The following is a 17724-nucleotide window of genomic DNA, read 5'->3' as shown; positions in this document are numbered from 1 at the left end:
TTACTCTCAATGCAAACACATTTTGACTCCTGCACACAACCTCTCCCTGACTCAGTCCCTCTTAGAAGCTTCCTTTAACTCTCAGTACGGTCCTATTCAATCAATATCCTTCCTCGTGATGTCACAAAGGATTCCTATCCCTCTCGTTGCCTGCCCCGCCCCCTCCTTGACACCTTTGTCTCCTGCGTAATTGTGGACACTCAAAGGGACCTTGAAATTGTCCAGGGGTGTTGTTGATCAGCTGACCTCCGATCTCCCGGCTCAGAGCTTTGTCTGTCTGTCTCTCTGTGTGTGTGTGTGTGTGTGTGTGTGTGTGTGTGTGTGTGTGTGTGTGTGTGTGTGTGTGTGTGTGTGTGTGTGGTTGTAGTGTAGTGTAGTGTGGTGTGGTGTGTGTTTGTGTGTGAGGATACCTCACTACCTCCCGGCAATCTGACTCCTAATCTCTTGGCCAGTCCAGAGTGACCCTCCACTGCCCCTGCATCCTCCACATCAGCCCCACACCTCAGATTCCATCATCCACACTAGCCCCACACATCAGATTCCATCATCCACACCTGACACTCGCCACTGTGCCTAAACAGTAAAAGACCATAGGATAGCAAAACTCAAATGAGAAGGTAATCTAGCAATGATCCATGAAAACGGCGCAGACGGATATGGCTGCTGTGCTTCTAGCTCTTAGGAAACTTTGCAGTATTTCGTTTTTTTTATGTGTTATTTCTTACATTATTAGCCCAATAATTTGTTTGTGTTATTAAATACAGCCGGGAAGAACTTCTGGATATCAGAGCAGCGGTAACTCACCAGCATTACGACCAGGAATTGTCACGCCCTGACCTTAGAGAGCTTTTTATGTCTCTATTTTGGGTTGGTCAGGGTGTGATTTGGGTGGGCATTCTATGTTCTATTTTTTTGTATTTCTTTGTTTTGGCCGGGTATGGTTCTCAATCAGGGACAGCTGTCTGTCGGTGTCTCTGATTGGGAATCATACTTTGGCATTCTTTTTCCTTTTGTGTTTGTGCGAAGTTGTCTTTGTTTGGGGCACTATAGCCATTGTAAGCTTCACGGTCGTTTTTGTTATTTCTTGTTTTGTTGGTGACATTTTACTAAATAAAAGGAAAATGTACGCTCATCCACACTGCACCTTGGTCTTCCTTGAACGACGGCCGTGACAGAACTACCCACCACCAAAGGACCAAGCAGCGTGGCCAGGAGGAGCAGGGATCCTTGGCCCGGGAGAAGAGATAATGGAGGACATCTTGGACATGGGAGGAGGTTACGGCAGGGGACAAGACCCTGCCATGGAAACAGGCTGAAGTAGGAGTCAGGAGTCACGGTAACGGAGCAGGCACGAGAGGCAGCCCCCCAAAAAATGTTTTGGTGGGGCACACGAGGAGTTTGGCTGAGTCAGGTTGGAGACCTGAGCCAACTCCTCGTGCTTACCGTGGGGAGAAGCGTGGTACTCCAGTGTGCCTTCACAGCCCGGTGCACTACATCCCAGCTCCCCGCATCTGCCGGGCTAGGGTGAGCATCCAGCCAGGGCGGATGGTGCCAGCTCAGAGCGGCTGGTCTCCAATGCGTCTCTTCGGCCCAGGATATCCTGCGCCGGCTCTGCGCACTACTGTGTCTCCGGTGCGTCTGCACAGCCCAGTGCGTCCTGTGCCAGCGCCCCGCATTTGCAAAGCGAAGATAACCATCCAGCCAGGACGGGTTGTGCAGGCTCTGCGCTTGAGACCTCCAGTGCGCCTCCACGGCCCTGTGTATCCGGTGCCTCCGCAAAGAACCAAGCCTCCAGTCAGTATGTCTCCCCAGCCTGGTAAGTCCTGTGCCTGCGCCAAGAACCAAGCCTCCTGTATGTCTCCCCAGCCTGGGGAGGCAGCTCCACGCACCAGGCTGCCCATACGTCTCCTCACTCCAGTGATGATCCATGGCACAAAGCCTCCTGTGATGATCCATGGCACAAAGCCTCCTGTGATGATCCATGGCACGAAGCCTTCAGTGATGATCCATGGCAAGAAGCCTCCAGTGATGATCCATGGCACGAAGCCTCCATTGATGATCCATGGCAAGAAGCCTCCTGTGATGATCCATGGCAAGAAGCCTCCAGTGATGATCCATGGCAAGAAGCCTCCAGTGATGATCCATGGCACGAAGCCTCCTGTGATGATCCATGGCACGAAGCCTCCATTGATGATCCATGGCAAGAAGCCTCCAGTGATGATCCATGGCACAAAGCCTCCTGTGATGATCCATGGCACAAAGCCTCCAGTGATGATCCATGGCATGAAGCCTCCAGTGATGATCCATGGCACGAAGCCTCCAGTGATGATCCATGGCACGAAGCCTCCAGCGCGGTCTCCAGTCCGGAGCCTCCAGCGACGGTCCCCAGACCGGAGCCTCCAGCGACGATCCCCAGTCCGGAGCCTCCAGCGACGATCCCCTGTCCGGAGCCTCCAGCGACGATCCCCTGTCCGGAGCCTCCAGCGACGATCCCCAGTCCGGAGCCTCCAGCGACGATCCCCAGTCCGGAGCCTCCAGCGACGATCCCCAGTCCGGAGCCTCCAGCGACGATCCCCAGTCCGGAGCCTCCAGCGACGATCCCCAGTCCGGATCCCCCAGCGACGGTCCCCAGTCCGGATCCCCCAGCGACGGTTCCCAGTCCGGAGCCTCCAGCGACGATCCCCAGTCCGGAGCCTCCAGTGACGATCCCCAGTCCGAAGCCTCCAGTGACGATCCCCAGTCCGGAGCCTCCAGCGACGATCCCCAGTCCGGAGCCTCCAGCGACGATCCCCAGTCCGGAGCCTCCAGCGACGATCCCCAGTCCGGAGCCTCCAGCGACGATCCCCAGTCCGGAGCCCCCAGCAACGATCCCCAGTCCGGAGCCCCCAGCAACGATCCCCAGCCCGGAGCCCCCAGCAACGATCCCCAGTCCGGAGCCTCCAGCAACGATCCCCAGTCCGGAGCCCCCAGCAACGATCCCCAGTCTGGAGCCTCCAGCAACGATCACCAGTCCGGAGCCTCCAGCAACAATCCCCAGTCCAGAGCCTCCAGCAATGATCCCCAGTCCGGGGCCCGCAACGAGGGGTCCCAGTCCGGGGCCCGCAACGAGGGTTCCCATTCCGTGGCCCGCAGCGAGGGTCCCCAATCCGGGCCCGCAACGAGGTCCCCAGTCCGGGGCCCGCAACGAGGGTCCCCAGTCCGGGGCCCGCAACGAGGGTCCCCAGTCCGGGGCCCGCAACGAAGGTCCCCAGTCTGGGGCCCGCAGAGAGGGTCTCCAGTCCGGGGTCGGCGATGAGGGTCCCCGCACCAGAGGCACCACCAAAGTGGGTGAGCCAGAGGTGGAGCGGGGCCTATGTCCCGCACCAGAGCCACAACACAGATACATGCCCACCCAGACCCTCCACTATAGGTTCAGGTTTTGCGGCCGGAGTCCGCACCTTTGGGCGGCGTGTACCGTCACACCCTGACCTTAGAGAGATGTTTTATTTATCTATTTGGTTAGGTCAGGGTGTGATGTGGGGTGGGCATTCTATGTTCTGTTTTTTATGTTTCTTTATTTTTATGTTTTGGCCAGGTAAGGTTCTCAATCAGGGACAGCTGTCTATCATTGTCTCTGATTGGGAATCATACTTAGATAGCCCGTTTTTCCTCCTTTCAGTGTGGGTAGTTATCTTTGTTAGTGGCACTATAGCCCTGGAAGGTTCACGATTGTTTCTTCGTTTGTTGTTTTGTTGGCGACATTTTAAATAAAAGGAAAATGTACGCTCACCACGCTGCACTTTGGTCCAATTCTTTCGACGGCCGTGACAGGAATACAACTTTCCCCAATCAGATCCTTTGTTCGTACCCCCCAGGGCAATTGAACTGATTTCAGAGGCTGTTCCTTTTCTGGCAGAAAATAGGTACTAGGAATGAATCAGGAGGCAAGCACACCATCCAGTGCTTCCAATTATATTAAATCGCTAATGTTCAGTCACTGGATTATAAAGTTGACGTGCTCAGGGAGAGGATTTCCTTCCAGAGAGACATCAGGGATTGTCACATACTTTGTTTCACGGAAACATGGCTCTCTTGGGATATACTGTCTGAGTCAGGACAGCCAGTTGGGTTCTCAGTTCATTGCGCAGACAGGAATAAATATATCTTCGGGAAGAAGAAGGGCGGGGGTGTTTAATGATTAACTACTCATACTGTGATATTCACCCAAACTAGAATACATCACAATCAAATGCAGACCGAATTACCTCCCAAGAGAAATCTCTTAGGTTATAGTCAGAGCCGTGTATATTCTCCCTCAAGCCGATACCACTACAACCCTCAAAGAACTTCACTGGACTTTATGCAAACTGGAAACCACATATCCCGAGGCTGCATTTATTGTAGCTGCGTATTTTACAAAGCAAATTTGAGAAAAACCTTACCGAATCAACACATTCAATCAACACATTGCTAAGCTAAAATACTCGACCACTGCTACTCCAACTTCCGGGATGCCTACAAGGCCCACCCTTCGGCAAATCTGATGACGACTTCATTTTTCTCCTTCCCTCCTATAGGCAGAAATTCAAACAGGAAGTACCCACGCTAAGGCTATTCAACGCTGGTCTGACCAATCATAATCCACACTTCAAGATTTCTTTGATCACGCAGACTGGGATATGTTCCCAGGTAGCCTCCAAGAACAACATAGACGAACACACAGATACGGTGACAGTTTATCAATAAAATTTGATTTGAATTGAAAAAACTCATGAATTGAGACAAGTCAACGTTTTAAGGAAATGGATACAAAATTTACAGCTGACCTGGTTTGCTTTCATTTTGGGGGGTGATATCTTTATGGTGTCTGCAGAGAGGTCTATTCTCCATAATCATCCCACAAAACACTGATTTGACAACACTCCCTCTCTGTTTCTAGCTGGAAAATGTGGATTCAATTCAATTTTGGAACATATTTGAGGAGAATGATAAATAGCTACAGTATGTTAATCTGTGTCCTACACGGTTCTTGGTCTTTTCTCAAATGTTTTTCCAAAGCTTAGACAAGTTTTTTTTACATCTGCAGATGAAAGCAAACTCTTTAAAATTAAAATGAGGACCCATGAAATCCATTATATTGAATAAATAAATTGACTGTGGATCCGTGCACAGTCACTGTATGAGAAATATCATCATTTTTGTGGTGCCGACATAAAATATATTCACGACTGCAATTTGTTCGGATAAGTATAGTGCACGGCTTAAACTACATAAAAAGTCATTTCACATGATGCTGAGGCATGTTTTATCCATTAAATGAGGAATTAAAGTCGCTCTCACGCTGTATGGGGTGAAAATCACAGGTAAATTACTGTTACATGAGGAACTGATTACCTTAAATCCTGGACAGTTCTGACTGTCCAGAATATGTTGACTACAAATACCTAGGTGTCTGGTTAGACTGTAAACTCTCCTTCCAGACTCACATTAAGCATCTCCAATCCAAAGTTAAATCAAGAATCGGCTTCCTATTTCGCAACGAAACCTCCTTCACTCATGCTGCCAAACATATCCTCGTAAAGCTGACCATCCTACCGATCCTCGACCATGTCACCTACAAAATAGCCTCCAACACTCTACTCAGCACATTGGATGCAGTCTATCACAGTGCCATCCGTTTTGTCACCAAAGCCCCATACACTACATACACTACCCACCACTGCGACCTGTATGCTCTCGTTGGCTGGTCTTCGCTACATATTTGTCGCCAAACCCACTGGCTCCAGGTCATCTATAGTCTTTGCTAGGTAAAGCTCCGCCTTATCTCAGCTCACTGTTCACCATAGCATCACCCACCCGTAGCACACGCTCCAGCAGGTATATTTCACTGGTCATCCCCAAAGCCAACAGCTCCATTGGCTGCCTTTCCTTCCAGTTCTCTGCTGACAATGACTGGAACGAATTGCAAAAATCACTGAAGTTGGAGACTTATATCTCCCTCACTAACTTTAAGTATCAGCTGTCAGAGCGGCATACCGATCGCTGCAGCTGTACACAGTCCATCTGTAAATAGCCCATCCAACCAACTACCTACCTCATCCCCATATTTGTTTTTGTTTTTCTGCTCTTTTGCACACCTGTATTTCTACTTGTACATCCTCATCTACACATATATCACTCCAGTGTAAATTGCTAAATTGTAATTACTTCGCCACTATTGGCCTATTTATTGCCTTCATTTGCAAACACTGTATACAGATGTTTCTATTGTTATTGACTGTACATTTGTTTATTCCATGTGTAACTCTGTGTTGTTGTTTTTGTCGCACTGCTTTGCTTTATCTTGGCCAGGTCGCGCAGTTGCATATGAGAACTTACTCTCAACTGGCCTACCAGGTTAAATAAAGGTGAAATAAAAAATGTAAATGAAAAAGTCATCATTGAGCTTGGACGGAAGAGAGTCAAACTAAGGCCTTTTCTCTCATTTGCTTTACTCTCAATGCAAACACATTCTGACTCCTGCACACAACCTCTCTCTGACTCAGTCCCTCTCAGAAGCTTCCTTTCACACTCAGTACGGTCCTATTCGATCAATATCCTTCCTCATGATGTCACAAATGATTCCTATCCCTCTCGTTGCCTGCCCCGCCCCCTTCTCAGCACCTTTGTCTCCTGTGTTATCGTGGACACTCAAAGGGACCTTGAAATTGTCTCAGCTGTTGCTGATCAGCTGACCTTCTCTCTCCTGGCTCAGAGCTTTGTCTGTGTGTCCTAGTGTCTGTGTGTCTGTGTGTGTGTGTGTCCATGTGTGAGTGAGTGAGAGAGGATACCTCACTACCTCCCAGCAATCTGACAGCTATTCTCTGGGCCAGTCCAGAGTGACCCTCCACTGCCCCTGCATCACCCACACTAGCCCCACACCTCAGATTCCATCATCCACACCTGACACTCGCCACAGCAAAATACCGTACGAGTGCAAAACTCAAATGAGAAGGTAATCTAGCAATGATCCCCATGTCACAGAGTCTACTGTTTTAGCCCATATGAAGGTGCAGAGAATTGCAGAGCAATTTTCAAAGTTCTATCTTCAAATGACACTTACTTTAGGTTTCTGCTCCTTGGCAATCACACATAAAACTGCCCCTTTATAATAGAAAGTCGCCAGGGCTATACATTTATTCGTTTTTTATTTCTAGCTGTTGGAAGGGAATGAGGTAAAGTACACCTGAAAAAAACTCATCAATTTGCTGAGACAAGTCAATTTTTTTCAGCAAATGGGTACACAATTTACAGCTGACCTGATTTTATTTCATTTTGGGGGGCGATATCTTTATGGTGTCTGCAGAGAGGTCTATTCTCCATAATCATCTCACAAAACACTGATTTGACAACACTCCCTCTCCGTTTCTAGCTGGAAAATTTGGATTTAATTCAATTTTGGAACATGTTTGAGGAGAATGATTAAGTCGCTACAGTATGTTAATCTGTGTCCTACACGGTTCTTGGTCTTTGGTCCGTCATTTCTCAACTGTTTTTCCAAAGCTCAGACAAGTTTTTTATGTCTGCAGAAGAAAGCTAACTCTTTAAAATGAAAATGGGGACCCATGAAATCCATTATATTGAATAAATAAATTGACTGTGGATCCGTGCACAGTCACTGTATGAGAAATATCATTTTTGTGGTGCCGATATAAAATATATTCACGACTGCAATTTGTTCGGATAAGTATAGTGCACGGCTTAAACTACATAAAAAGTCATTTCACATGATGCTGAGGCATGTTTCATCCATTAAATGAGGAATTAAAGTCGCTCTCACGCTGTATGGGGTGAAAATCACAGGTAAATTACTGTTACATGAGGAACTGATTACCTTAAATCCTGAAGGCATCACTGAGCTTGGCAAAGAGAGAGTCAAACTAAGGGCTTTTCTCTCATTTGCTTTACTCTCAATGCAAACACATTCTGACTTCTGCACACAACCTCTCTCCCTAAAATAATTATGCAATTCCTTGATACTGGATTAAAGGGATACTTTGGGATTTTGGCAACGAGGCCCCAGAGTCTTATGAATTAGAGGATACCATTAGCCTGCTAGCTTAGCGTTGGCTCGCAAAACTACCTATAACTTCCTTCATACTGGACACGAAAATTGTAAGAAATACATGCTCTACAAATAGAAATTAGCACTATATTAGCTTTGGTCAGCTTCATTCTGCAAGTCAAATTAACTACAGAGAGATGTGACAGAGACAAGAATCCAAATAACTGCAGAAGAGTTAGTCAGTTTGGAGAAAATACTCCAACCCAATTAGACTTTCAAACAAATACCTGCCCTCCATCCAACATCTCAACTCTGACCCTGGTTCAGGCACCACCTCGAGGAGCAGTAGACAGCCCTAGTGAGAAGGTGCAGGGTTCTGCCTGCTGACATCCATTGCCAAGGAGCAGCAGTGTGGAAAACCTCTGATGCTCATTGGGCAGTCAATAGGGAAACAACAGCCAGCCACTGACCTCTGCTAACACCTGTCAAATGCATCACTAATGTTCAAACGCAATTACAGCTCAGAACGCAACGAAGCCCGGCCCGGCCCAGCCGCCACACCCAATAGTGACTCAGAGTGGAGAAAGAAGGGAAAGATGGGAGGGGGGGGGGAACAGAGAGATCTACTACAGCGAGGGTCCCTGGCTGTGCAGCACGCTGAACACCATTTGTAATGTGGCTGGCAGGGCCGGCCCCGCGCGGAGCCACCGGGGAAGGTCAAGGGAGGGAGACAAATATGGCCCCAACAACCAACAGCATTAGCAGCTCCACTCATTAGCGTTAAATACGCTATGTATGGCTGCCTCCCTCCCTGGTGGGCCCGTTTAAATGCACCCATAAACTGGTAATGGCTCAGCCCTCAACCGAGGAAAACAATTAGGACAGAGAGAATGTGGAGTTTAAGTGGTCAGCAGAATCCTCCTCCTGAACAAATATTTAGTGAACCATCCTTTAGTCTTTTTGTTTTATTACATTGGAAAATACAAATGCTGTGTGTCTGGAACTGCAAGCTTGAAGCCTGTGCTTGGAGTGCTTTTCACTCCATTTGACTCAACCAGAGTTTGTGATTTTCTCAGCATGGTCCATTATTCCAACAGTGCTGCATGGAGAGAATACATACCATTGGGGCTCTCTTCATCTATGGCAACAATGGTGGCGGGTGGACCAGTTCTGGAGAGTTTGCATTCTGGAATTCAAAGACACACGAGAAGAAAAAACATGAATCTGTAATCTCCTGTTACACACCAATAGAGTTCACAGCTATACTATGTCTAGAAGCAACACTGGACAGAACACACGGAATAGATCAAGGATGTGTAGATCCAAGATGGATCATCTAGGATGTATAGATCTAGGGTGTATAGATCTAAGATGTATAGATCTAAGATCTATACAGTAGATCTAGGATGTATCGATCTAGGATGTATCGATCTAAGATGTATCGATCCAAGATGTATCGATCTAAGATGTATCGATCTAAGATGTATCGATCTAAGATATATAGATCTAGAATGTATAGATCTAGAATGTATAAATCTAAAATGCATAGATGTACTGCCATGAGGGGGGGGGGGGTAGAAGGAGAATGGGGGCAAAGTGTAGAGTGGGGATGAAAGATGAGGCTGTATGAGGCTTCTTTATGAGCAGAATGAGGCTGTAACTGGAGAAAGATCTATGGCCTTACCATCATACTGCCAGTCTGGAGTCAAATATAGTAACATCAGCCAGAGAGCAGAACAGAATGACAGAGGAAAAGAAAAAGGACAAGCAGGAAGTCAGTTATCTTTAAGACACTTGAAAGAGAACAAAAGAAAATAGGGAAAAAATGAGGGAAGAGAACATATCAAAAGAAAAGTTCTGAAACTTTGAAACAGAGGTGCGAAAGTTCACATTATAGGGTGATTCCTAGTGAAACTAGAACAAAACAGGACCGTGATTTTGGTGATTTTCATGAAATATAATCCATAGAAGGGTCCTTTTTGGAGGAAGGATTATTGACATGTATTTGACATTTGTAACTTAAAGTGTAATTCAAAAATAATAAATGAAGTTGGAACATCTGTGGCATTTTGAGACGGGAAAGGGGATACCTAGTCAGTTGCCCAACTGGCATTTTGGCCTTGCCCAAGCCTCCTTTCAGACTCCAGAAATGTTTCATCTGTAGATGCTACAAAGCAAAACCTCTTGCTCTGTAATATCAGTAGCATTTTGATTTCAATTACAATTTTCAACATGAATATTGAAAATATAAAAACAATTATTTGGCAAATCTTTCAATATATTGTTGAACAATAATATAATCTATGGGCATATCAAAGTTTCAGAGTAGGAGTGTGACAAGCTGACTCGGTAGCTCTCGTCACGAACATGCATTATTTAATTATCCTTATAAATTATTTAGCTCGTTTATGTTTCCCCATAAATCTAGTAATTCCTTACTCCTAAATGTGTATATATATATATATATTTATATATATTACCAGTGTCATGAGTATTTACTCTGCGCAAGGCTAATTATGTGTCAAGGAAATGTTTGGTCAAGTTTCATTGTGACGCATTTCGGTTTCATATTTAAATGCAGTAAATTGCAGTAAATGCAATTTTGCATTCCTCCAAATGGATGCGATGTTCAGGTGCACATGAAAACTTGCTACACTGAAGAGAAAGACGTTTGTTTATTTCCATATTGTAATGTATCCCGTGTTTGAAGTTTGCGGATCTCGGAGCTCAATGCGCAGCTCCATAAGTAATGCGTTTTGCTGACAGTTGGCCTGCAGAACTATTGTTAGGAAATGTGTATTCATTAATGGAAAGTATTCCCGCTTTGAGGATAAGCCAGGAATGGCTAAGATGTTTATTTAGACGAATATGCAAATGTGGGAAAAATGAAGATGTCTGTTACATGATTTAATATGCCATATTTGGGTAAAGAGATCCATGGTTAATGGTTTGGTCCATAGGGAGGGGCCATAGGTATAAAGGCACTTGTGAGCTGGGGTTGTGTTCTAGCTCTGGTATGTGAGCTGGAGTTGTGTTCTAGCTCTGGTATGTGAGCTGTGTGGGGAGGCTGTCCATAGCCTGTTATACCCCAATCTGCTATAGTTGGTTTGGTATGTTAGCTGTGTGGGGAGGCTGTCCATAGTCTGTTATACGCAAAGCTGCTATAGTTGGTTTGGCAGTGCAGGCTTGATTGAGGCTTACGTTTTCGATTTAGATTCAAACCTGTATTTTGAGAATCTGTTCATCTTGTAAATAGCTTTGTAGGTGGTGTAAATATTGGATTTATTCATTCACCTGGCCAGTATTTTGCGCTGGATCCTGCTGCCTCCTGCTACTTCCTACCCTTAACGTTGCTTCAAATTCCACTTCCTACAACAGGAAGCTCTGCTGGTTTACAGTTATTACCTCAAAAAGTCATATTTCACTTCCTTAAAATGTCCACCCTTCGCAGATCAGTCTGCGCCGATCATTACCCACAACCCACTATGGTAGAAGAACAGTCTAGCGCAAAGCAGTGGGGCGAGGCTGTGGTGGTGGCGAGGCATCTGAGTAGAGTGCACGAGTGAGTGATTTGATGAACACTGTTCCTGGGTGGCAGGCTGGGAGAGATCTGCTGCTTCAAGGGACTGCATTTGTTCACGGGGAGGGGTGTCAGTTTCCCATCGCTCCCAACCTCCCTGCTTCCGACACACACCTTTACGAAATATTAATGGGTAGTTATGAGAAGACAGACAGCTCGATATGAATAACACCGCGTCGACACGCTGCTGAGTTCCCCCTGAAAGAAAGATAAGTGGTCATGGAGAAAATGGCTTTTCAAGGGATGGTGCACTTGCTAGATTATTTCTTATTCAAAAAAAAAAAAAAAAGATTTCTCTTCCTAACACAATAGCCGTTTGCAGACCTGAGTGCACAGTGCAGTCAGTATGTAAATGCTCGGAAACCACTGCTACCTGACAAGATATCAAAACGCTCCAGCTCCCATATAAACAGCACTAAATGTGTCTGGGTCTTGAGTTTACTCTGGAACATTGAGCCTTGATTACATTGGTTTGTTGTGTCTGGAGAATGGATGTATGGACAAGCATGGGGCAGCAACAGATGAGAGATAAATTCAGAGTCCTTATGCCCTCTATATGGCGGGCCATCATAAATGACTAATTACCCAATAGCTGACTAGGGTTATGAGTCACATGACATCAGAAAGGCTGTAACCCAACAACGCCCCGGCGACTGTAGCCCTTGTATCAACGCTAGCTACAGTATTTGCACAGCCACTGCAATGACTCTACGGGTGAACAAACAGATACTGTTCTGCTGAAATATTGATGGAATATTAGTACCCAGGACAACTGAATGAGTTTGTTGACATCAAACGGCCTGCTGCCTGTGATCTACCTTCCCGATTCCAAAAAAAGCACAAATAATGTTTTGATGAATGGTTTGGAACTGTTCAATAATAAACAAGATCCTACAGACACAGCATCCAATTTTGGCTGTTTGAAAGAAAATGTAACTTATATACAGTGGTGAAAAGTCCTACTTAAGTATTTTTCTTTTGGTATCTGTACTTTAGTTTACTATTTATATTTTTGACAACTTTTACTTTTACTTCACTACATTCCTAAAGAAAATTGTGTACTTTTTAATCCATACATTTTTCCTGAAACCCAAAAGTACTCGTTACATTTTGAATGCTTAGCAGGACAGGAAAATTGTCAAATTCTCGCAGGTATCAAGAGAACATACCTGGTCATCCCTACTGCCTCTAATCTGATGGACTCATTAAACACACCTGCTTCACTTGTAAATGATGTCTGAGTGTTAGAGAGTGCCCCTGGCTATCCATAAATACAATTAAAAAACAAGTAAATGGTTTGTCTGGTTTGCTTAATATAAGGAACTTGAAATTATTTATACTTTTACTTTTGATACTTAAGCACATTTTAGCAATTACTTTTATTTTCGATACTTAAGTATGTTTAAAACCAAATATTTTTAGACTTTTACTCAAGTAGTATTTCACTGGGTGACATTCACTTTTATTTGAGTCATTTTCTGTTCAGCCATCTTTACTTTTACTCAAGTATGACAATTGGCTACTTTTTCCCACCACTGCCAAAATATCAGTTTCCTCAAAAGCATGTATATTTACTATGTATAGCTCTAGCAACATCGTACTCCTTCCCTTGTACACTATCCAACGTTGTGTTTGTGGGATCCTGTTGCTATATATTTTCATAATTAACATGTACAAGTAGAAAGGAACAAACATCCATTTGCCTCAATAAGCAGACATTCAGTTAGCACATTATCTGACTATCTAATCATCCCACATCAAATCTACTAGTTTGTCTGGATGCCAACACTGTCAAAGGCAAAGGAACCGCCCACGAAACCTGCTCTAGCCGAAAGGCAATCTCCAATTAACTGATAAGTGTACCTAAGTCTAACAGTGGGTTATATACCTGTCTTCGATTTGATGGATTCTGCATTATTTGAAGCAGCACCAGCTTTCACTTGAGGTTGGTGTGCGGGCCATTTAGGATTAGTATTACATTTCAGAATAATGAGGGTGATGAGATCATCGGCTAACATCTGACCCTTTGATTGGTTAAATAGCTTCTTTGACCCTGCTGGGGCAACGTTCCTCCCATAGAAATATAACTACTAGAATGGATATCCCCCATTTAACTCAATGCTCTGTTATTCTATTTCTATGCCGCCTCCCCCTTGTCCTAATATGACACCAGGGCATTGGCTGATTCCAAAGTGGAGCGGCGGCGTGTGACAATGATCATGGACGTTTGATGTCAAGAGACAATCCCTGCATGTACGCACTGCTCTAACTGTGATAACCTGTGTGAGAGATGCTGCTAGGAGATTGGACCAACGCCATCGAGGGTCATCATCGCAGAAATCAATAGCGCGCAATAAGGCAGCTAACGGAACAAACTCCAGGCCAGCGAGGCTAGCGTTACTCCCAAGACGAGAGGCCATTCTAAATCACAATATGTCTCCTTCGCACATTCAAGAGAAATACAATGTAAAGGGGAGTGGGTTACTAATGCGTTGTGATTTTGGGTATGTGAGGTGAATTGGATTCGAACAAAGTGAATGTGGAATCAATAAAGAATTCTAACATATAGGTTGTGATGTCCGTATATTAGAAACACCCGTTGAATCACTAACAGATTTCGAATAACTCGATTTTTTCAGAGGGAACTTTTCTAAAGAATAACTGCTTTGTAGTATGATAGCATAGTACACTATCAGGTTGGATTTTCTAAGAACAGATCACACCTACTAGAATCCACTATAGTCCATCTTTCACTAATGTTTAAGTTATACTTTGAATTAAACTGGATGGTGATAAAAACAGGGTTTTCTCAAACCCCCTTATGAAGTCAAAGACACAGTGAGCACAACAGGTGCCAGTGCCTGAGAACTCTAAGGCAATGGGTATTCATTATCTGTCTTACACACACACACACACACACACACACACACACACACACACACACACACACACACACACACACACACACACACACACACACACACACACACACACACACACACACACACACACACACACACACACACACACACACACACACACACACACACACACACACACACACACACACACACATTCCCCTTTCTGGTCATCTCTAATGAGGCAGATAGATATAGGCCCAAAAAAATCTCTTGAAGAAATGTCAGGAGTCAGACTCCAAAACACATGATTCATGACATCTTTACAACACCCAAATTAAGATCACAGTCAACCTTCTACTTCGTACACATCTTAACCCAACGAGTCATTCAAATATAGGAGATCATTTGAGGAACATGAATGATGTCAGCATACTATTACACCCAAATTGACCACCCAAAATATATCTCAAAATATTCTATTTACTTATTACCCCAGCGATGGCTTGTGTATACTATAATATGATTGCCACTATGGGAGTCTTGAGAATGGAGTTTGCGGCTATTTTGGACAGAGCTATGCTGCAGCTGCACTGACCTGATCCTTGAATGCCCGGGAAGGGCTGAGGTGGTTTTCACCAGACACATCAATCTCTTACAAGGTCAAAGATCCCGTCTCCTCCTGAGGCGGATGGATGAGCCTACAGGGAATGGCTTTGAATACCTGCTGATTTAAACTTAGGGACTCCGAATCCTATTCTATTGTATTCTAAAATGGTGCCTCGGTTAACTGCATGAGTGGGGGAAAGAAAAAGGGATAGAAAAAGGGGATAGAAAAAGGAGGACAGAATAAGCAGCTGAAAGCTATTGAGGCTTTACTGTTGACTGAATAGACATATCTGCTGTGTGTGTATACTGGGAGAAATGTGATGAGTCTCAGTCAAAACAAGTGGCTGCAAAGTCAATTGGCCACCCAGGCCAAACATCACGGCTACTCTTTCATCAGATATGAGATGGCGTGGGATTCACTTCGCAGCATGTATCCTACTGCTTTATTTGCATCTTGGATCACTGGAAATAGGCCTGAGTGGGTGTGAGTCATTGTTAAGGAAATAGGGCTGAGTGGGTGTGAGTCATTGTTAAGGAAATAGGCCTGAGTGGGTGTGAGTCATTGTTAAGGAAATAGGCCTGAGTGGGTGTGAGTCATTGTTAAGGAAATAGGCCTGAGTGGGTGTGAGTCAGGGTTAAGGAAATTGGCCTGAGTGGGTGTGTAGTCAGGTTTAAGGAAATAGGCCTGAGTGGGTGTGAGTCAGGGTTAAGGAAATTGGCCTGAGTGGGTGTGTAGTCAGGTTTAAGGAAATAGGCCTGAGTGGGTGTGAGTCAGGGTTAAGGAAATAGGCCTGAGTGGGTGTGAGTCAGGGTTAAGGAAATAGGCCTGAGTGGGTGTGAGTCAGGGTTAAGGAAATAGGGCTGAGTGGGTGTGTAGTCAGGGTTAAGGAAATAGGGCTGAGTGGGTGTGTACTCAAGGAAATAGGGCTGAGTGGATGTGTACTCAGGGTTAAGGAAATAGGGCTGAGTGGGTGTGTAGTCAGGGTTAAGGAAATAGGGCTGAGTGGGTGTGTACTCAGGGTTAAGGAAATAGGGCTGAGTGGGTGTGAATCAGGGTTAAGGAAATGGGCCTGAGTGGGTGTGTAGTCAAGGAAATAGGGCTGAGTGGATGTGTACTCAGGGTTAAGGAAATAGGGCTGAGTGGGTGTGTAGTCAGGGTTAAGGAAATAGGGCTGAGTGGGTGTGTACTCAGGGTTAAGGAAATAGGGCTGAGTGGGTGTGAATCAGGGTTAAGGAAATAGGCCTGAGTGGGTGTGAATCAGGGTTAAGGAAATAGGGCTGAGTGTGTGTGTAGTCAGGGTTAAGGAAATAGGCCTGAGTGGGTGTGTACTCAGGGTTAAGGAAATAGGGCTGAGTGGGTGTGTACTCAGGGTCAAGGAAATAGGGCTGAGTGGGTGTGAGTCAAGGTTAAGGACCACATAGTTGAATAAGGAGACTGGGGGGTAGAGGGATAGATTCAGTCTCTCTCTCTATCTCCCTGTCACAGACCCTGTGGAAGGACACTGAAGGGTTAGTGGTTGGCTGGCTCACAGTCAGTGTGGTGTATGGATGAGAGAAACACGCAGGTCTGAGCCAAACTGAGGCTGGCAATGCCTGCCCCCTAATGAAATGAGTGCTGTAAGTTCTGTCAATACTCTCATCTCCATCATCAAAGTGTGTTGTAGGTTCTGTCAATACTCTCATCTCCACCATTAAAGTGTGTTGTAGGTTCTGTCAATACTCTCATCTCCACCATTAAAGTGTGTTGTAGGTTCTGTCAATACTCTCATCTCCACCATCAAAGTGTGTTGTAGGTTCTGTCAATACTCTCATCTCCACCATTAAAGTGTGTTGTAGGTTCTGTCAATACTCTCATCTCCACCATCAAAGTGTGTTGTAGGTTCTGTCAATACTCTCATCTCCACCATCAAAGTGTGTTGTAGGTTCTGTCAATACGCTCATCTCCACCATCAAAGTGGGTTGTAGGTTCTGTCAATACTCTCATCTCCACCATCAAAGTGGGTTGTAGGTTCTGTCAATACTCTCATCTCCACCATTAAAGTGGGTTGTAGGTTCTGTCAATACGCTCATCTCCACCATCAAAGTGTGTTGTAGGTTCTGTCAATACTCTCATCTCCACCATCAAAGTGTGTTGTAGGTTCTGTCAATACGCTCATCTCCACCATTAAAGTGTGTTGTAGGTTCTGTCAATACTCTCATCTCCACCATTAAAGTGTGTTGTAGGTTCTGTCAATACTCTCATCTCCACCATCAAAGTGGGTTGTAGGTTCTGTCAATACTCTCATCTCCACCATCAAAGTGGGTTGTAGGTTCTGTCAATACTCTCATCTCCACCATCAAAGTGGGTTGTAGGTTCTGTCAATACTCTCATCTCCACCATCAAAGTGGGTTGTAGGTTCTGTCAATACTCTCATCTCCACCATCAAAGTGTGTTGTAGGTTCTGTCAATACTCTCATCTCCACCATCAAAGTGGGTTGTAGGTTCTGTCAATACTCTCATCTCCACCATCAAAGTGGGTTGTAGGTTCTGTCAATACTCTCATCTCCACCATCAAAGTGGGTTGTAGGTTAATCTGGTTGGAACTCAAAACAAACCAAAATACAGAAATTGAAATGTGTTTTCTTTAAACTCACAAAGCTCAAAAATAAGGGGA

The 17724-nt window shown here is 45.1% G+C and overlaps 1 protein-coding gene across 5 annotated transcripts in view; it reads right to left on the bottom strand.

The window, feature by feature from the left end:
- Positions 1–17724, bottom strand: part of LOC110492834 (protocadherin-15-like) — a 303676-nt gene that overhangs the window by 199291 nt on the left and 86661 nt on the right. For 3 of the 5 annotated variants that reach the window (XM_036946202.1, XM_036946206.1, XM_036946203.1), the window contains exons 3-4: positions 9708–9722; positions 9144–9209 (exon numbers count right to left, since the gene is read on the bottom strand). In XM_036946202.1, coding sequence (XP_036802097.1) covers positions 9144–9209; positions 9708–9722 — 81 coding nt within the window. The remainder of the gene's footprint in view (positions 1–9143; positions 9210–9707; positions 9723–17724) is intronic. The other 2 variants (XM_036946204.1, XM_036946205.1) reach the window with 1 other exon arrangement.

The sequence above is a fragment of the Oncorhynchus mykiss genome, chromosome 16 (assembly GCF_013265735.2).
Source record: "Oncorhynchus mykiss isolate Arlee chromosome 16, USDA_OmykA_1.1, whole genome shotgun sequence".
Classification (NCBI taxonomy): Eukaryota; Metazoa; Chordata; class Actinopteri; order Salmoniformes; family Salmonidae; genus Oncorhynchus; species Oncorhynchus mykiss.
Note: the sequence above shows the minus strand (reverse complement) of the source record. Positions and strands in the feature narration are given on the sequence as shown.